Below are 21,939 nucleotides of genomic sequence, written 5' to 3'. Positions count from 1 at the left end.
CAGGGTCATCCCCACTTTGTACCATGATTTTTCCAGGCTGAGCGATTTCCCTTCCCCCAGGACCTCACAGAAATGCTCAGCAAATCCGCAAACCTGTTCTTGAGGTCGGAGATTAGATCACCGTTCTTTCCCCTAATGATGGTAATATGTGTGCTACTGCAGGTTACTTTTTATGAAGTTAAATAGCGATTTGTGAGGGCGGGCCATTGAGGCAGATTCCATCTCCTCAGCAACCCACGGCCACCACCCATCCTTGCAGTGCCTCACGGCTCTCCGAACCTCTGAGCGAAGGCTGCGGTAAGCCTCCTCATTCTCTGATGTGGGATGCTGTAGACGATGAGAGTGGGCCTGTTGCTTTTTCTCAGCCAGCCTAAACACCTTCTCTTTTTCTTGGTTCTTTCGGTAAAGTCACATAAAAGGGAAACAATAAAATAATAAAATATAAAACAATAAGATTCTCACGACGTTTCGACTGCAACACAAGCAATCATCATCAGGTATGAAAACCACAGCAAGAAAATTTGAAAAAAGTGGCGTTTTTTAACGTTAGCACCACAGAGAGCGATTTGGCAGTTATTCAGATGGACGAGTCCATCTATGTTCGGAAAAGAGGAGGGGGGAGATGAAAATAATGGATGTGGTCTGAAAGCCACCGTAAGCGTGAACAATCAAGACACGAAATGGTTTATCAAATCCTTCCAATGATTGCTAAGCCAGAATCCATCTTCTCGGTTGAAATTGTCTCTGTGTTTGTATATGTTTTATGGCCTCATGAACGAATCTCTCATGGTAGCCAGATGGCTTGTAGAAAACCTCTGTCTTGGAGAAGTCAATGTCATGTGAGCCTACTGAATTATAACAGTGATCTGCCATGGCCGAGGTGTTGGTCCTACCGTGTTTTAGGTCTGCTTTGTGTTCACGGATGCGGTCCGAGACATGTCATTTGGTTTCTCCAATGTAGCTACTACTACAGAGGCAACTTAGTTTGTAGACGCCAGGGTACTGTATGTCCGGAATCACATATTTTACAGACGGTACCAGATCACGGATTTTATGTAATGTGTTGAATCGGATCTGGGACTTGTGTTCATTCAAGATTTTAGAGATATTTTTTGTGATCCCTGCAAAGTAGGGTTAAGTGATGGTTTTGAATGACTGCCACTCTGCGCCCAACCTCATGGAAGATGTACGTGGATGACACTTTTGTCATCTGGCGACAGAGCTTCAAACGTGTCGTCCCGACAGGTTTGTTCCTTTCACCTGAAGAAGGCCACTTGTTTTGTGGCCGAAACGTCGTGAGAATTTTATTGGTAATTTATTTTATTATTTTATTATTTTATTCTCATTCTACGTGACTTTACCGAAAGAACCAAAGAAGATGAATCCTTGCAGTCATGAAAGCTTTACATCGAAATTCATGAGAGATTCGTTCATGAGGTTATCCACATACACAGAGACAATTTCAACTGAGAAGATGGATTCTGGCTTAGCAATCATTGGAAGGATTTGATCAACCATTTCGTGTCTTAATTTATTGTTCACGCTTATGGTGGCTTTCAGACCGCATCCATTATTTTCGTCTCCCCCCTCCTCTTTTCCGAACATAGATGGACTCGTCCATCTGAATAACTGCCAAATCGCTCTCCGTGGTGCTAATGTTAAAAAAACGCCGCTTTTTTCAAATTTGCTTGCTGTGATTTTCACACCTGATGATGATTGCTTGTGTTGCAGTAGGAACGTCGTGAGAATTTCATTGTTTTATATTTTTATTATTTTATTGTTTCCCGTCTACGTGACTTTACCGAAAGAACCAAGAATATGAATCCCTGCAGTCACGAAAGCTTTAAATAAAAATTTAACCTCCTCCTCTGTCAGCAAAGGTCTCTGGGGAGGTCTGGACCATGTATCCAAAGCAGCCATTGCAGCTGCATGAGCCACTGTCCTAAACCTCGCCCATTTCCCCTCGACATCTGGAGGAGTGGGGGACGATGCCAACCCCAGCCACAAGCGATGATAAAATTCTCGTTTGCAACTGTCATCAGCTAGCTGAGACCAGGGCACTTTGGTGTTGAATGCGGTCCTGAGTGTAAACCCACCACCGGAGTGGAAGAATGGCAGGCACATCTTACAGATGACATGTTGATGATCAGTGGTCAGATCAGCTCCACGGTAGGTCCTGGTTTCAAGGACATGGGCCCGCATCCGCTGTTCCGTCACTATGTAATGCAGCAGATGTTCTTGCTTGGACCCGGCATGCATCCATGATGTTGTGTGGATGTGCCAATGCCTTAACAGTATGTTGGTAATCACAAGCCCATGGGCTCCATAAAAATCTAGCAGTCTCCTACCGTTGTTATTGAGCTGATCTAGCCAATGCCTTCCAATCACTCCAGACCAAGTGCCAGCATCATGACCTACTCGGGCATTGAAGTCTCCCAACAAGATGACTCTATCCCGAGGGGCCATTTTAGCTAGCACCTGTGACAGGAGGTCATAGAAGGCATCTGACTCATCAGTCTTGGCTGCATGTCTCCTCGGATGTTCGTCTTCGGTGGGGGTATGAGTAACCACGAACACCACTCCTCGCCTCCAGTTGATGCGAAGGCGGGCCCAAAAGAGCCTGGGACCTACTGCTTCCCACACCTCACCACCACGCTCCCATGCCCCCTTCATTCTTTTGTTCAGAAGACAAGCCACTCCCTGTTGTTTGGCAGTCTCCTGCCACGGGGAGAGGACTTTCCACCCCTCATGATTGCAGGAGCCAGAGCCAGTCCGCTGGAACTCCTGAATACCACAGAGATCCAGACGGTACTGGTCCAGCTCCCGACAGAGGAGTGGCAGCCTCTCCTCCGCAATGAGCATTCCAACATTACATGTGGACATCCAAGTGGTTTTTTGTTGCTTCTGGAGGAGCCCTGAGCGTAAGAATTCAGTCTCCTGGCTCCGCCAAATGGGATCTGGCTAGGAGACGTTATAGACGCCTGTCGCCCCGGGGTCTCCGGCACCAGCTTAATTAGATATTTTATATGTGGTTTTGTGGTAATGAATTGAATGTGAAGGGATTACCAGCCCCTCGCACTCGTTTAGAGCCCCCATTTGGCCTCTGTGGTGGTTACAAACGCCATGAGGGGAATGACCAATCTAAATTGGCTCTCCCCCCCACGGCACTGCTCACCACAGCGTTGCTGTCCGGCACCAACGAGGAGGTACACACAGACACACACACACGTACGCACGTACACACACGAGTGTGTAGTTGTTATTGTGACCTGCAGAGCGGTGGCACATTGTTAAGTGCTCCACGCTATGCACCCAGCAATCCGAGTTTGATTCCTGCACGTGGCCATCAACGGTGACAGCGAACATAGGAACTGGACCTGGGCCTCCCCTCGGTCGACTCAGCCTAAAATTCTGTACCTGATGGTGTGTGTGGATATCAGCACTCCGGAGACAATAAAGGTGGCCGGACGTGGTGCTGGCCACCCACCCCCTCGTGTGCCATGCCGGCCTTCATAGGTGCTGCCATTAGGTATAACTCTGGTCGCCAAGATTACATTGTTAGCTTAAATTGAACAATATATCTTATCTGCTGGGACACTCAATGGTGGAGCGGGCAGCTCTCAGTGATCGCAAGGTCATGAGTTCAACTCTTGGTTATGGGGGGGGAGGCGGGGGGGTGACTTCAGCCCATCGTCCATCCGTTGCACCCTCCAGGGGTCGATAAATTGAGCGCAACTTTGTATGGGGGAGGGGATCAACAAACACCATTGCGCCGACTCCGCTCATCCTCGCAGCAGCAGCAGCAGCAGTGGCGGCTTTTGGCTGAGCCATCAAAACAAAGACGGTAGTCACCGCATCGTCGCGCGGCACTTTCAAATGCGCTTCTGTGGCCGTCTGGAATCCTCTTCCCTTTCGATATTAAGAAACCACAGGAGCCATGCACTTTTAAATCATCATCTATAATCAAAACGCTTTTCTTTAGAACTGATTTTAGTGTTTAATTTGTTGTCCTTTCCCTGACACCCCCAATTAGCGCAGTGGGCTATGTACGGTGCGAAAGAAGTTCAACGCACAGTACATAGCACATCAGTGGTCGTCCGTCCTATGAAGACGCTTAATTGGCCACCGCCATAGGAATGTGGAATAACCAGATCTGGCTCTGCGGGGTGGGCTGAGACGAGGAAATGAGCACCACAGCACCTCAATGGAGCTCATCTGAGCAGGCAGGAAATCAGTGTAGCTTTAGATAATTAAATAAACAACCGGTAACAGTTCAGGCAATGGGCCCACTTCATGATGGCACATGCCATAGATAGCTTTACCATTCATTTGTTTTAATCACTGGTGCCCCCCACTCCCAACCCACCCCACCCCCTCCCCATGTCCCTCTATCCCTCTCCCCCACCGCCCCGACTGTTGCAGACCGCTCGCAGGTTTCCTGGGAGGGCCCCATCGTGGGCCCCCAGGGCAGCCGCCAACCCCAGCCACGGCAACAGCCTCCTGGCAGCCGGGGGTCAGGGAGCCTCCATGGTCCCCCGCGCCTGTCCCCCTCGGACTTTTCCTTCATCAAGGTGCTGGGCAAGGGCAGCTTTGGAAAGGTGCGTGGCGGTTCATTCATCCACTCATTCACACGCTCAAATCGCTTGCTCAATTGTTCGCTCTATCGCTCACTCGCACATTCATGGAGTCGCTCGCTCAGTCCTTCGTTCACTCCTTCGCTCGATCGCTCACTCGTGCATCCACGGCGTCGCTCGCTCAGTCGTTCCTTCGGTCATTTGCTCAATCGCTCACTCGCTCATTCATGGAGTCGCTCGTTCAGTCCTTTGTTCGGTCGTTCATTGGATCAATCACTCACTCGCTTAGTCACGGAGTCGCTCTCTCAGTCCTTTGTTCGGTCATGGGCTTGATCGTTCACTCACTCATTCATGGAGTCGCTAGCTCAGTCCTTCATTCGCTCATTGGCTCATTCGTTCACTCGCTCATTCACGGAGTTGCTCACTCAGTCCTTCATTCGGCCATTTGCTTGATCACTCATTCGCTCAGTCCTTTGTTCACTCATTGGCTCAATCGTTCACTTGCTCATTCATGCAGTTGCTTGCTCAGTTCTTCGTTCATTCATTGGTGCGATCGCTTACTCGCTCAGTCCTTTGTTCACTTGTTGGCTCGATCACTCACTCACTCATTCATGGAGTCGCTGGCTCAGTCCTTCATTCAGTCGTTAGCTAGCTTGATCACTAAGTCATTTAGCCCTGAATTAACACCAAATAAATATTAAATATTCCCAAACACAATTGTCGGCATTTGCAGAACAAGCGTGCTAGTACTGGCCAAGACTAATTAGGGAATCTATCGAAATTGAGAAAAGTAAAAATAATTGTAATCCTTCTGATAGCTACACGATTAGTGCTACTTGGAAGCGAATTATTAAGTAATACAATGATTAACTGCATGCCTTTACAGGTCACCAACGTGGTTGATGGTAATTAACTGTGAACAGCCAATAATAGGAACTGTGTAACCTGTTCATACGCTTATAATTAACATAATGTACATAATGATTTGAAGCTTTCGTGACTGCAGGAATCCATACTATTTTGTTTTTTCGGTAAAGTCACATAGGTAGAAAAATAATAGATCATGACGTTTCGATCGCAACACAAGCAATCGTCATCAGGTGGGACAACCACAGCAAAAAGAAAATACTGCTGAAGTAGGTGAGAGATCTACCGTGGCATGAGGTTATATAGTAGGCCTCGGTAGTAGGGGGGGGGGGGGGGAGAGGAGGTGGGGGGAGAGAGGAGGAGGGGCAGAAAGTGGACTCCGGGGCAGTACTGGGAGAGATCTGAGAGATCGGCGGCAGGTGGGGAGGGAGAAGGGGGGGGGAGGAGGCGGGGCAGAAAGTGGACCCCGCGGCAGCACCCGGGTCACTGGAGTAGAGATCGGAGAGAGATGCACAAAGAAAGGGAGAAAGGCACAGAGAGAGTCAGATATAACAGCTGACATAGGCAGGTAGGATTGAAACATCACAGTCGGTTAAGACTTTACCTGGTTGATAACGTCCTTCCAATGATTGTTCAGTTTGTACCCATCTTCTCGGTTGTAGTTTGTCTATGTTTATATATCTGGGTAGCTTCATGAACAAATCTCTGATAATAGCCGGTGGGTTTGCAGAGTACCTTCGTCTTGGAAAAGTCAATTTCGTGTGAGCCAACAGCGTTAAAACAATGATCAACAACGGCAGAGGTATTGGTCCTACCGCTGAGTGACAACATCAACATTTATCCCAGCCCGTCTATTTAAGACCAAAACAGGAGGAGTATTTCTCCACAGCTCTCTGGCTGTCGCCTAATGAAGCCAGTTTGTTGTAATTACCGACAAAATGTCACCGGGAATGTTGTATTGGGTTTACTCTCCAACACACAACAGGTTAGTGCTGAACTAGTTACTAATTGGCATGTTTTGTTACTAATTGGTTGTGTAGGGTGGTGGCAGGTTTAATGACACAAGCACATGTACAAAGGGGCTGTGTGCACGCGAGTGGATTCACAGAGGGGCTGTGTGCACGCTAGCGCATGTTCAGCGGGGCTGTGTGCACGCGAGTGCATGTACAGAGGGGCTGTGTGCACGCGAGTGGCTGCGCAGGTAATGCTGGCGGAGATGAAGGGCCCGCGGAGCCCGGTCGCCACGTACTTTGCCGTCAAGGTCCTCAAGAAGGACGTGGTGCTGATGGACGACGACGTGGAGTGCACCATGATCGAGAAGAGGGTGCTGGCCCTGGCCTGGGAGCACCCCTTCCTCACCCACTTGTGTGGCACCTTCCAGACCAAGGTGCCACCCACCCACCCATTCACTCACCCAGCCACTCACCCCTTCCTCACCCATCTGTGTGGCACCTTCCAGACCAAGTTGCCACCCACTCACTCACCCAGCAACTTACCCAACCACTCACCTCGCCACTCACCCAGCCACTCACTCACCCAGCTACTGAATTCCTTCCTCACCCACCTGTGTGGCATCATCCAGACCAAAGTGCCACCCACTCAATTGCCAACCTCACCTCACCGAACATATCCACCCACCAACCCACCCAGGCAGCCAACTGCTCACCCACCGCTCCACCCATCCACCCACCCACTCGCCTACCCAGCCGCTCACCCACCCCTCCCCTGGCCACGTCCTCTTATGGGTATGGGGAGAGCTAAAGTAAAAACTATTTTTTATGTCCCTAGGTAAGGTCCAACTGAGCTATGTTCCTTTTTTCAGAAGCGACCTGGCTATCCCAAATAATAGCTCAACAAAGTGATGGCTTACTCTTTGGTTCTATTGGGTAAAGTCACGTAGGTAAAAAATAAAATGACAAAAATCACGACGTTTCGGCCACAACACAAGCGGCCTTCATCAGATGAAGGGACGAGACTGTCTGGAGGACAGCGCTGGAGTGAAAAAAGCCACGCTCAGATCACGACCTCACTCCAGTGGCCAGTAAGCTTAAAGGTCGTGATCTGAGCGTGACTTTTTTCACTCCAGCGCTGTCCCTTCACCTGATGAAGGCCGCTTGTGTTGTGGCCGAAACGTCGTGATTTTTGTTATTTTATTTTTTACCTACGTGACTTTACCCAATAGAACCAAAGAGTATGGATCCTTGCAGTCACGAAAGCTTTAAATCTAGAAAAGTGATGGCTTATCATCAAGTGGAAATATATAGCAGTGACATACTCTAGAAATGCATGTTTCATAATGTGGAGGGAGAAAAATCCACACGACCACAGGGAGAGAGAGACACACCAAATATACAGCGGGCATCAGGATTGGGATCGAACCCACGACCTCCTGTATAGCAGGCAAGTTAGTTAACATCTCCTAGCCACCGTGGTGATGATGAGAGACAGAGACACGCAAACTTCAAATATACTTAGAGCAGGCGTCAAAGTCGGAATCGAACCCACGAGCTCCTGCATCGGGGCTAGCCGCATGTGTCCCCATGGAGCCTACCACGCGCGCTCCCTCACGTCTGGCGGTGTTGCACGCAGGAGCACCTGTTCTTCGTCATGGAGTACCTCAACGGCGGAGACCTCATGTTCCACATCCAGGAGAAGGGGCGCTTTGACCTACCCCGGGCCACGTACGTCATTAGCACAATCATTATCACAATCATCATCACAATCCTCATCATCACCATAATCATCACAATCATGATCACAATCATCATAAGCAGCACAATCATCAGCACAATCATCATCATCATTCTAAACTCATGCCCAGTGGCAGCTGTCCCTGTGCATTAGTCTGCCAGTGGTGGGGCGAGATGATCAACTGCTTTGTGCCAAACCCAGGTGAGTAATTTACGATGTGATTTTTTTTTAATTTGGCAAATTTAAATATATAACATGAACCTGGGTTGCACCCACTCCCTGGGGGTGCGAGATGCCCTTTCTGGCGGTGCGAGAGATGGTCAGATTTACTTTTAGACGGTAAATCATCGAAACACAAATTAAGCACAGGCCATGTAAGTACAACTATTTTGTTTAATCAACCCTATGTATTTATTAACATTTTTACGACTTAGAACCAAAGGGGTGCAAGGCTGCAATACATGCAGTGTGAGTGTTGTTCAATCCGATGCTCGCTCGCTCGCTCACTCAGACCTCACTGTGCTTCTGGAGAGAGAGGCCTTCCGTGCGGAGGATTGATCTCCCAATCTCTCTCTCGCTGTCTCACAGATTCTATTCTGCTGAAATCATCTGTGGCCTTCAGTTTCTGCACTCCAAAGGCATCATCTACAGGTGGGCACCAACGCGCGCCATCAGGGACTCCTTCCTAGCTCAATCACCCATTCATCTATTCACTCACTTGTTCACTCACTGTGTCACTCATCCCCTCATGCATTCATTCACTGACTCACTCGCCCGCTCATTAATTTACTCATATTCTTTGGGTTTTTCGGTAAAGTCACGTAGATAAGTTCAAAGAAAATAACAAAATAACGGTAGTTTTTTGTTATTTTGTTATTTTCTTTGAACTTATCTACGTGACTTTACAGAAAAACCCAAAGAATCTGAATTCCTGCAGTCACGAAAGCTTTAAGTCATTGATTTACTCACTAATTCATTTACTGAAGCACACACTCACTCACCATTCATTCACTCACTCGCCACTTACTGAAATGCAAAAAATTACTTACTCATGAATTGGCTGGTAAAACCTTAATTAGCAGAAGATTGCAGAACTTGGGCATTAGTTAGTAGTGCCGGCTCCTCACTAAGTCGCTGCTGCTGCAGTGTTACAAGTTGACAGTGGCATCCTCACTCACTCACTAAGTCACTCACTCACTTAGCCACCCACTCACTTAGTCACTCACTCACAAGTCACTCACTCACTTAGTCACTCACTCACTAAGTCACTCACTCACAAGTAACTCACTCACTTAGTCACTCACTCACTTAGTCACTCACTCACTAAGTCACTCACTCACAAGTCACTCACAAGTCACTCACTCACTAAGTCACTTACTCACTTAGTCACTCACACACTTAGTCACTCACTCACTTAGTCACTCATTTCCTCACCCACTCAGTCACTCACTCACTTAGTCACTCACTAAGTCACTCACTCACAAGTCACTCACTCACTTAGTCACCCACTCACTTAGTCACTCACTCACAAGTCACTCACTCACTTAGTCACTCACTCACTAAGTCACTCACTCACAAGTCACTCACAAGTCACTTACTCACTTAGTCACTCAGTCACCCACTCACTCACAAGTCACTCACTCACTAAGTAACTTACTCACTTAGTCACTCACTCACACACTTGGTCACTCACTCACTTATTCACTCATTTCCTCGCCCACTCACTTAGTCACTCACTCACTTAGTCACTCACTAAGTCACTCACTCACTTAGTCACTCACTCACAAGTCACTCACTCACTTAGTCACCCACTCACTTAGTCACTCACTCACAAGTCACTCACTCACTAAGTCACTCACTCACAAGTCACTCACTCACTTAGTCACTCACTCACTAAGGCACTCACTCACAAGTCACTCACAAGTCACTCACTCACTAAGTCACTTACTCACTTAGTCACTCACTCACACACTTAGTCACTCACTCACTTAGTCACTCATTTCCTCGCCTACTCACTTAGTCACTCACTCACAAGTCACTCACTCAATTAGTCACTCACTCACTTAGCCACTCACTCACTTAGTCACTCAATCACAATCCACTCACACACTTAGTCACCCACTCACTTAGTCATTAACTCACTCTGTAGCCCACTCACTAAGTCACTCACTCACAAGTCACTTACACACTTAGTCACCCACTCACTTAGTCACTCATTTCCTCGCCCACTCATTTAGTCACTCGCTCACTTAGTCACCCACTCACTTAGTCATCCACTTCGTTGCCCAACCGCTCGCTTAGTCACTCACTCAGTCACTCACTCAGTAAGTCACTCACTCTCTAAGTCATCCACTCAATTAGTCGCCCACTCACTAAGTCACCCACTTAGTCACTCACTCACGCGTAAACTTGCGATCGCTGCGAGCTGCTCAGTCTTAATACTGAAGTACTCGACTAGATTGAGCTGTCTGTGTCATGATTATACGGAGACAAAAATCCCCTGTATAGCCTGCAGCAGGCTGTTGAGGCATTTGCTGTTAGCGAGCAGCTGTGTGCCGTGCCGGCCTTCATGAAGCCGGCACCACACTCGCAGTGCTGAAGTTTACACACCGCACCGAGTACTCAATGTTAAGTCTGTGTCAACCTCGGGGAGGGCTCGGGACCCGGTTCAAATATGTCACCACTATTATTGGTCGTGAACAGGAATCGAAACCGGCATAACAAGTTCGTAGCGCAGTGCGATAACCACTGCGCCACCGTTCCATGTACAAAGGCAGAGAACCCCCGTGAAGCCTTAATGGACTTTTGGGACCGGCATGGTATACGAAGGGGTGAGGGGCCACCACCACGCCCACACCAGGTACTCTAATTAAGGTTGAATCGACCTAGGGGGAGGCCCATGGCCGGTTTAGATAATATAATCGTCACTGGTGTTGGCCATGAGTGGGAATTTAACTCCAGTCGCTGGGTTCGTAGCGTAGCGCGCGAACCGCTACACCACCACTCCCCACACACGAACACACAACAACAACAGCCACCATTCACCACGAAGTGGCGGTGACGTCACCACCGTGCTTGTGCCAGGCTAGGTGCACTTTGAGGCCACGTGAAGTGTCGAAGGCTCGCTGTCAGGTCAAGGGACAGACCCAGGTGCCATCGGTTGACTGACTGAGATCACTGACCGATGCAACACCTGTACACCCCACCATGCCAACCTGCTGTTTTAGCCGCCCAGCTCTGCTCGTTGTTGTGAGCATTGCTCCTCTGCCCCCCGCTGTTGATGGAGGGCAACTGCTTTCAACAGCCCAGTAGAGTCCTTCACGAGCCTCCTCCATAGAGGCCGATCTTGACACCGCTGGTACCACATCCTCCTGTACCACATCAGCCCATCTCTTCTCTAGCCCGTGTTGGGTCCATTTAGCCCCCTCTAACTGGCCGAACAAAAGCTGCTTGGTCATGCGGTGGCTGGGCATGCAGGCTACATGAGCCAGCCATTAACCGACTCTCTCTGTTGCATTGCATTACACTTCCTAATTTTACTATATTTGTTTTCTCAAACTTCCTATTTCTCTCCCTAAATGTTGCCGTGCTTGTTTGTTTATAAGTCCATTGTCTCTCCTTCGGCCGCTATGGGCAGGAAGTCCACAAAACTCTTTCATTGTTCTCTACCCCCCCCCTCTCTCTGCCCCAACCTGCCCACCTCTCTCTCTATTTAAGGCCTCGACACAGAGGCGTTGTGTGTCTCTCTCTGTGTCTCTGTGTGTGTCTCTCTCTGCTTGTCTGTCTGTCTGTCTGTGTGTCTCTGTGTCTGTGTTTTGTCTCTCTCTAAAATTTAGCAATATTTGGAAGAACGTAATCAACCAGGTAGGGTGTTGACTGTTGTGTTAACCGACTCTCTGCATTGTATTGCATTATATTTATAAGTTTACTGTGTTTAATCTTGATTTGAAGCTTTCGTGACTGCAGGAATCTATACTCTTTGGTTCTCTCGGTAAAGTCACGTAGGTATAAAATAAATCACGACGTTTCGGGCGCAACACAAGCGTCCATCATCAAGTGGGAAAGTATGATCTGCTGCGTGACTTTACCAAGCTTCCACTTCCACGGTGAACTGGATGGATGGGTTTTGTGAGTTGAGATTATTTAGAAATGGGTTCAGTGTATCTTTGCCGTGTGGCCAGACCAGCAATGCGTCTAAGTAAGTCTTCTCCACAAATCTGGCTGTCGCCTGATGAAGCTAGTTGTAATTACTGGCGAAACGTCGTACTCAGTTTGTAAATGTTGTGGCTTGGCTCTCCAACACACTGCTGTACTAATGACGAATTGGCACGTTATGTTTACGTGAAAACCCTTACTAGTGGACTGTGTCGGGTGGTGGTGGGTTTTAACGACACATTTATATATGTTTATACGCGATCTAACCCAAAAACCTCTATTATGGATGATATTGGTCGCGAAAGCCTACGTGTTAAACTTAGAGGGAACGCATTCTTTATAACGCGGATGCGAATTTGATATAACGCGATTAAGCAAACGGAACTACGTTGCAGCACGAGTCGGAACAAGCGGTCGTAATGGCTGCCTCTGCGTGGCATCGCACAACAAGGCATTGGGATGCTGCTGGATGCTTCTAGACGCTACCCACCACACGCCTCAGTGTTTGTTCGGCCCTGCGTGATGCATCTCACTCGTTATCGCGGACTGTGCTGTACACGATCTATATAAACAAAGACCTTAATCTGTATGTCTCAAAAACCTCTAGGGTACTTCCCGACGAGGTAGAAAGCTGAAATTTGGTACACAGGCAGATTTTCGGACGTAAACAACAAGGGACATTTGAAAATCCGAGATATTTCATTTTAAGTCCCCCAAATATCGATTTGAATTGCCCCATAAACATGTCTGTACCTGGTGTCATTCAAAAACCGTTCTATCTTTTATTGTTTTTGATTTATTTCGGATTCAAGCGGGTTTGAACGGAAAAAAATCCACATTGCATGATGTTCAAATCTGAATAATTCTAAAACGGTATTAAGTACATGCATTTTTGTTCTTTCTAATAAAGAACATACTCATAAAATTGAGCAGTTTCCGATGGGTCTGTCTTTAAATATAAGAAGTTCAATCAAGTCCTGAACAATACAAATGTTTGGAGTAGTTGTTAGTGTCTGATCGTAGTTAAAATGGTAAACAAAAAAAGACAGGCTTCATGAACTCGTTTATTTACAACGCTATTTTTCCCGTAACACGGCATTCTTCAGGAAAGCAACCACTAGCACCACCGTGTTATAGGAGAACAGACAGACAGACCGTGCGTGTTTTTTAATGAACCCCGGGGGAAGGGCAGCAACGATCGGCGGAGCCGGGGACTCGACCTCGCCGTGGCATCGCTCAGCAACAGTCGGTGGGCAGGAGACCCCCATCCAGCAGTGGATCAACCCTGGCCACTGTTGTCTGTCCCACGCCCTCCCCACCCCCGATGCCCCCCCTCCCCCCGCCCACCCGGCCCACCCCTAGAGACCTGAAGCTGGATAACATCCTGCTGGACCGCGACGGGCACGTGAAGATCGCCGACTTTGGGATGTGCAAAGAGAATGTGAGCGCTGAGACGCTCGCCTCCACCTTCTGCGGCACGCCCGACTACATCGCGCCCGAGGTTCGGGGGGGGGGGGTACGGGGGGCACACGGGGGGCACGGTGGGCAAGGAGGGCACGGGGGCATGGAGGGCACAGGGTGGGCACTGGGGACACACGGGGGACACAGGGGCATGGTGGGCAGGGGTGTCATGGGGGGCACGGGGGCTACCAGGGGGCACGGAGAGCACGGGGAGCACACAGGGGGCATGGGGGGCACAAGGGGGGCATGGGGGGGTGCACACGGGCCCTCTAAATGTGATGTTGATTCTAAATGTAAAGGGATAAACCGGAGGGTCCGGGGAAAAATGGGCACGACCACGGGGAGAGAGACACGCAATCTCCAAATATAGAGCAGATGTCAAGGTCGGGATCGAACCCACGATCTCCTGTGCACCAGGCGAGGGAGATAACATCTACTCGCCACCGGTGCAAGCGAGAATGACTTTGATGGCATGAGCATGCAAGGGATGAGTGATCACGATGGAGGGGTCACATAGGGGTTAAGGAAGGGTATTAGAGGGCACAGGAAGAGATGGAGGGGCGAGGAAAGAGGATGGGTGGAGGAGGTGGTTGAGGTTTTATGAGAGGAGCGAGAGGAGGCTAAGGATTTGGGACTGCTCAATATACAACGTGGTCACCATGGCCATTGTCATTGTTGACTTTCCTTGGGTTGAGCCACGTCGAATCTAGTCACGTTTGTGGTGTAAGGCCTTCCACCACTCTGTACGGCCAAACAATACACACGTGTCACTGCATGCTCATACACGCGTGTCACCGCGCATGGTCATACATGCATGTCACCACACATGGTCATATACGCGTGTCACCACACACCCTCATACACTTGTGTTACCACGCAAGCTCATAAACCAGTGTCACCGTGTACACAGATCCTACTGGGCCACCCATACGGGCGCTCGGTGGACTGGTGGGCCCTGGGGGTGCTGCTCTACGAGATGCTGGTTGGGCAGTCGCCCTTCTACGGCACCGACGAGGAGCAGCTGTTCGAGGCGATCCGCGTGCACACGCCGCACTACCCTCGCTGGCTCAGCGAGCCCTCCCGAGATATCCTCACGCAGGTGAGAGGGAGAGGTAGGGAGGGAGAGAGATCCTCACACAGGTGAGAGGGAGAGATTACTCTTTGTTTTTTTTCGGTAAAGTCACGTATAAATAAGAAATAATAAAATAACATAATAGCATACGACGTTTCGGCCACAACACAAGTGGCCTTCATCAGGTGAAGGGACCGGACTGTCCAGAGGACAGCGTTGGAGTGAAGACAGCCAAGCCCAGGTCGCGTCCTTTAATGTGTGGGGGAGGAAACAAAAAACGCCTTGACAAAGGAATTAGCATAAAATGATGTAGCATGAAATGATGTACTGGACCGGCACGGGGGGGGGCAGTTTATATAATGTTGGTGTGAAGGGAAACAAGCCGCCGTGAAAGCCCGGGATATCACCACCTGAACAAATATACTGCACAACTGAAAAACAGCCCAATGTTTGGTATGATCCAGAACATCTCTCCAATGATTGCTCAGCTTGAAACCATCCTCTCGGTTGAAATTGTGTCGGTGCCTGCAAATCTGAATTGCCTCGTGGTTAGAGGGATATAGAGAGATAGAGGCATCCTCACCCAGGTGAGAGGGAGAGAGATCATCAAACAGGTGAGAGAGACATCGGCACGCAGGTGCTAGGGAGAGAAAGAAGGAGAGTCATACTCACACAGGTGAGAGGGAGGGAGGGAGATGCATCCTCACGCAGGTGAGAGAGTCACCGTATTTAATAAATCTGCCCCAGTGTTTCACCCGCCACGCGGGAAGCATAAAACCGGCAACCTCCAGTTCGCTAAGTCCAGTGTGCCAGCACACATGGCTGATGATGATGATGCTGCTGATAATGCCGATGATTTTGAAGCTAATAGTGATGCCGACAATGATGATGCTGAGGATACTGCTGATGCTAATGATGATGCTGATGATGCTGATGATGCTTGTGCTGCAGCTGTTTGAAAGGGACCACTCTAAGCGACTCGGGGTGGTGGGGTCCATACGGATGCACGTGTTCTTCAAAACCATCGATTGGCAGGCGCTGGAGATGCGTCAGATCATTCCTCCCTTCCGACCCAAAGTGGTACGTCCCAATTTCCTCTGAGCCACACAAAGCCAAAATCCCCCATGTAGCCCACTCTGTATTTTTGGGCAAGTGCTGGTTAGTGGGTAAACAATAACAACAGCCGCCATTCGCCAATAAGTAGTGGTGACGTCACCATGGCTAGGTGCACTTTGAGGCAACGTAAAGTGTTGAAAGCCCGCTAACAGGAGGTCACGGGATAGACCCAAGTGCTATGGGTTGACTGACTGAGATGTTTGGCAGATGCACCACCTGTGCCCCATACTGTGCCATCTTGCTGTATTTTAGCCGCCCAGCGCTCGTTGTTTTGTCGTTCCTCTGCCCTCCGTTGTTGCTGGAGGGTGACTGCCTCCAATTGCCCAGCAGCGTCCTTCATGAGCCTCCTCTATTGAGGCCAATATTGACACCGCTGGCCTTACCTGGTAAAACAAAAATAGTTTAGTTTTTAGTTTATTTTTACCAGTATTCGGCAAGTCCACTCAGCTCCAGATATTCCTGCACCGCATCAGCTCCATCTCTTCTCCAGCCCATGCCGTGCCCCTCTAGCCTCCTCTATGTGGCAAAACAGAAGCTCCTTGGGCATGCGGTGGCTGGGAATGCAAGCTGCATGACCCAGCAAACAGAGCCTTGCCTTCTAGAAGAGCTCACTGATGTATTTATGTTTGTTGAACTTCCTTTGCACCGTACGTAGACAACCATGCAAAATCGGGGGTGATTCAATGGTTTTTGAGCTCCTCACACAATACAGCCTGGTTGAACCCAGGGCGGATTGTAGGTAGCCCAGCCTGAATGTTTCTAACTGGTGCAGATGTTCAATAAAGAGGGATCCACGTTTTGCAAGTATAGAGAAGCGAAGGCATGACTGTGGCCTAAAAGACCCGAAGATTCGTGTGAAGTGACATATCAGGTAGCTTCCACACAGCATTGCGCAGCCAGTAAAAAGATAATGCTGCTCGACTGATTTAGTGTGAGACCTTTGCTGTCAAACTGAAGCCGATCATAAGCATACTGCCCAGGTATGGAAAACCCTCCACTCCAAACCTGCTCCATCAGCTAATGGGGAGTTAAGGGGGTCGAGTGTTTGATGGCACAAAACACCCAGGCAGGTGCTTAGTTTTGGTGGGGCTGATGGTAAGGCCCCACCTCTTTGTGGCACACTCTAGGTTCAGCAGCAGCACCTCCAACTCCTTCTATGAGTGAGCAGCAATCACCAGATTATCAGCGTATATAAAATGGTTGACCAATAGGGAGCCATCCCTTTGTAGTGTCTTCAAAAATGACTCACACTGACATGTAACAAGTCACCTGCTTACACTTTATTCACCTGTTTTTGCGCCTGTTATAGGCACTCCTATAACTATCTGTATGGTCACATATACTTAACTTCTCCCTGCTATTATCTATTCTGCACCTCACTTATCCTGCACTCAGCAGCTCTGCTCTCAGCGACACTGCACCCAGCAGCTTCGCACCCAGCGACTCCGCACACAGCGTCTTCGCACTCAGCGACTCTGCACACAGCAACTTCGCATCTCCACCGCTGCCCTCACCTACGCTCGCTCAGACCCGCTTACCCGTCTGTCCCGGGCGGGGGGTTCAGCCAACTCCCGTCCAGCGACGGCGTGAGGGTTGAGGTCCCGTTGACAGCTGGAGCGGCAGGATATCTTCACTCTTGGTTCCCGGCAACAACTCCCCTCGCTCACACACACTCCCGCTTATATCCCCCTGCTCATCCCGACTCCTCACGTGCTTCCACTTAAGGTGCCGCCAGGCTGGCGCCAGTTGTCCCATTCATCTCTTATCATCATCCCCCATTTCCCGTCTCCTAGGCACCAACCTCCGGTCACAGCGTAGCACCCCTTCGACCTCGGTTGCACCCGCTTCTCTCCTTAATGACTGGCTGTTTGTTCGTGCAAACCTCATGTTGCAACGCACACACCTGTTTGCCCTCCGTTGCACCCGCTAAACTGTGTGCACCGCGTATTTCTCTCCTCTACACCTTGACTACACCCAGGCATCTATCAGGTTGGCTATGAAAGAAGTTCAACATACAAACGTACATACATTTGCAGATGGAAAGTATTCCGGTGCAGCCATGGACATCTTCTTGAACTGTCGAAAATGATGTTAAATAATGTAGGAGCCAAAGGACATCCCTGTCACACCCCAAGATGTACAGCAAATTGCTCTGACTCCTGGCCACAAAGCTTAACCCGGCCCTTGCCCACCAACATGAAGGTCCTTAACGATTGTGAGCAGAGTCAGGGACTCCAAAAGCCTGAAGAACAACCCAGAGCCATGGCCTATTTACAGTATCATAGGCCTTGACCACGTCAATAAAGCAGAGATGTAGATCCTGTTGGAATTCCATCCACTTCTACTGTATCAGACAGACGGAGAATATGGAATCTGTGCAGGAACGCCGTGGTCTGATCCCACATTTGGGCTATGCAAACCTATTTTCAGCTTGCCTGGCAAGATGATGTTGAATAATATTTGCCAGGACCTTACCCAGCACACTGAAAAGTGAGATGCCCCTGTAGTAGTTACAGAACCCGTCCAGTGGTCCAGACTGTTATTATGATGTTGTATAGGACAGTCTGCACAGAAATGCCACCCTCCCTCAGCAGTTCGCTTGGGATATCATCTCTGCCTGGTGCTTTTCCTGATCTGTGACTCTGTATTGCCTTCCACAATTCCTAAACAGATGGCACTTCAGCCAGCCGCTCACAGGGGGTGACAACTTATCACATTTGAGGCACCGCAGCCTCAGCAGGATCATTTCCACTTTGCTCCATGATCTCTTCTGGTCTGAGGGATTTCCCCACCCATAAGACCTCATCTGAAAAATTGTTCCTGGGGGTCGGAGATGGGATCACCTTTCTTTCCCCTAAGAATGGTGATAGGTTCGGTACTGCAAGCACATTCTTTGATGGAATTAAAGAGTGATTTGTGATCGCGAGCTACTGAGGCAGACTCCTCAGCAATCCGTGATCACCACACATCCTTTCAGCACCGCACGGCTCTCCGAACCTCCGAGCGAAGGCTGCGGTAAGCCTCCTCATTCTCTGATGTAGGATTCTGTAGACGGTGGGAGTGGGCCTGTCATCATAGATTCCTGTCCCCCCAGGGCCTCCAGCACAACCGTAGTTAAAATTTTTCCACGTAGTTTAGTGGTACTTAAGTTGAATGTAGAGGGGTTACCAGTCCCTCGCACCCGTCGAGAGTGCCCTTTGGCCACTGTGGTCGTTGCAAACACCATGAGGGGAATAGCTATTTAAAATTTGCCTCTCCCACCTCCCCCATGGCATTGCGAACCACAACGTTACCATCTGGCACCACCAGGGAGGTAGTGGGTTGTTTTTGCTGGACACACACATGCGCACACACACACGTACACACACGTGCACATTAAAGCCACCAGTGGACCCCGTGTGGCCGGGAGAGTCCCACTAGGTTGACAATTCCTGGTTGGAAACCCGGGATAAATCCATGGGGTTTTCACAGAGGCCACTCTTGCGTCACCGTGCGTGACCATGCATGTGTGTGTGCGTGTCTGCGCCCGATTGGGTAGCGGTAGTGCAGCGCTCACGGTCGGCACCAGTGAGTACCTGGTACAGTGTGTAAACATCACCACTGGGGAGACAAAGGCGGCCGGGCGTGGTGCTGGCCACCCAACCGAGTATGCCGTGCTGGCCTTCATCGGTGCTACTCGTTAACAGCACGTGCCGCAACAGTTTGTTAAGACTATATGGGGATCTTTGTATATTTTCATTTATATTAGTGTATGTGCGGTGGCACAGCGTTAAACGCGCTGCCCTTCAAACCCGACGACTCGAGTTCGATTCCCACTCTCGACCAGAAATACCAGTAAGGATTATCTGAGCCTGCCCCGGGCCTCCCTTTGATTGACTCAGCCTCAAATGAGTACCTGGTACGGTGTGTAGCAAACATCAGCAGTGTGGAGGCAAAGACGCCCGGGTGCGGTACTGCCCACCCACCCCCTGATGAGCCCGTGCCGTCCTTCATAGGAGCTACACGCTCACGGCACTTGCCTCAATAGTCTGGTCAAGGCTACACGGGGGATCTTTGTCTTTGTTGTGTGCGCCCCACCCCACTGTGTTGGCCAGAGATCGGCCAACGACTGCAGCAACTTCGACCAGGAGTTCCTAAGCGAGAAGCCGCGTCTGTCCTTTGGCAACAAGGAGCTCATCAGCTCCATGGACCAGTCGGTGTTCCATGGATTCTCCTTCACCAGCCCCATGGTGGAGACGCTGGGGGAGAAATGACATCGCCAACCTGGTCGCTCGTCAGCATGCCAGGGCCGACGGGGTTGGTGGATGGGGGGCGGGGGTGTTTAGACGATGGTGACGATGGTGGTGATGATAGTGATGACGATGGTGGTGACGATGGTGGTGACGATGGTAATGACGGTGATGACGATGGTGATGATGATGGTGGTGACGATGGTGGTGACGATGGTGGTGATGATGATGATGGTGGTGACGATGGTGGTGACTGATGGTAACAATGGTGGTGACGATGGTGGTGATGATGGTGGTGACGATGGTGGTGATGATGGTGGTGACGATGGTGGTGATGATGGTGGTGATGATGGTGGTGATGGTGGTGGTGACGATGGTGGTGATGATGATGGTGGTGACGATGGTGGTGACTGATGGTAACGATGGTGGTGACGACGGTGGTGATGATATTGGTGACTATGGTGGTGATGATGGTGGTGACGATGATGGTGATGATGGTGATGATGATGGTGGTGACGATGATGGTGATGATGGTGATGATGGTGGTGGTGACGATGGTGGTGATGATGATGGTGGTGATGATGGTGGTGATGATGATGGTGGTGATGATGGTCGTGGTGACGATGGTGGTGACGATGGTGGTGATGATGGTGGTGGCGATGGTTGTGATGGTGGTGGTGACGAAGATGGTCATGATGGTAGTGATTACGATGGTGACAATAGTGGTGATGGTGGTGGTGACGATGGTGGTGACGATGGTGATGACGATGGTGGTGACTGATGGTGACGATGGTGGTGACGATGGTGGTGACGATGGTGGTGACGAAGATGGTCATGATGGTAGTGATTACGATGGTGACGATAGTGGTTATTATGGTGGTGACAATGATGATGGTGACTATGGTGGTGATTACGATGGTGATGATGGTGGTGGCAATGGTGATGGTGGAGACGGTGGTGACGATGGTGGCGTCGCGTGCATGTGACTCACTCCATAACTGGCGCTCTCAATCACTCACTAACTCACTTAGACACCCACTCATTGACTTACTCCATAACCAACTCTCTCAATCACCCATTCATGCACCTACTGATAACCCTTCATAACCGGCTCACTCAATCACTCAATCACTCACCAACTCACTCAGTCACCCGACCAACCTGCTCACTCAATTAGCCACTCACTCAGTCACCCACACAGTTACTCACCAAGCTACTCACGAAACAGATCAGCCACTGACTCACCCACCTACTCACAGTCTATGTGGTCTGCGTGCTAGTCTATGGGGTCTCCGTGCTAGTCTATGGGGTCTCCGTGCTAGTCTATGGGGTCTCCGTGCTAGTCTGTGGGGTCTGCGTGCTCGTTTATGGGGTCTGCGTGCTCGTTTATGGGGTCTGCGTGCTAGTCTATGGGGTCTGCCTGCTAGTCTATGGGGTCTGCGTGCTAGTCTATGGGGTCTGCGTGCTAGTCTATGGGGTCTGCGTGCTAGTCTATGGGGTCTGAGTGCTCGTTTATGGGGTCTCCGTGCGCGTTTATGGGGTCTGCTTGCTAGTCTATGGGGTCTCCATTCTCGTTTCTGGGGTCTGCGCGCTAGTCTATGGGGTCTGAGTGCTCGTTTATGGGGTCTCCGTGCTCGTTTATGGGGTCTGCGTGCTAGTCTATGGGGTCTCCATTCTCGTTTCTGGGGTCTGCGCGCTAGTCTATGGGGTCTGCGTGCTAGTCTATGGGGTCTCCATTCTCGTTTATGGGCTCTGCGTGCTAGTCTATGGGGTC

General features: G+C 49.9%; 1 protein-coding gene across 2 annotated transcripts in view; it reads left to right on the top strand.

Annotated features, from left to right (window-relative positions):
• Positions 1-21,394, top strand: part of LOC116952762 (protein kinase C delta type-like) — a 75,371-nt gene extending 53,977 nt beyond the window's left edge. For both annotated transcript variants that reach the window (XM_032972386.2, XM_076074540.1), the window contains exons 12-19: positions 4,423-4,598; positions 6,643-6,828; positions 8,031-8,122; positions 8,721-8,783; positions 13,650-13,788; positions 14,659-14,847; positions 15,772-15,900; positions 20,031-21,394. In XM_032972386.2, the coding sequence (XP_032828277.1) occupies positions 4,423-4,598; positions 6,643-6,828; positions 8,031-8,122; positions 8,721-8,783; positions 13,650-13,788; positions 14,659-14,847; positions 15,772-15,900; positions 20,031-20,189 (1,133 nt within the window). In that variant the 3' untranslated portion in view covers positions 20,190-21,394. The remainder of the gene's footprint in view (positions 1-4,422; positions 4,599-6,642; positions 6,829-8,030; positions 8,123-8,720; positions 8,784-13,649; positions 13,789-14,658; positions 14,848-15,771; positions 15,901-20,030) is intronic.
• The last annotated feature ends 545 nt before the right edge of the window (positions 21,395-21,939 follow it).

Source organism: Petromyzon marinus, chromosome 48 (genome assembly GCF_048934315.1).
Source record: "Petromyzon marinus isolate PM22_M1 ecotype Great Lakes invasive population chromosome 48, UKy_Petmar_22M1.pri1.0, whole genome shotgun sequence".
Classification (NCBI taxonomy): Eukaryota; Metazoa; Chordata; class Hyperoartia; order Petromyzontiformes; family Petromyzontidae; genus Petromyzon; species Petromyzon marinus.
Note: the sequence above shows the minus strand (reverse complement) of the source record. Positions and strands in the feature narration are given on the sequence as shown.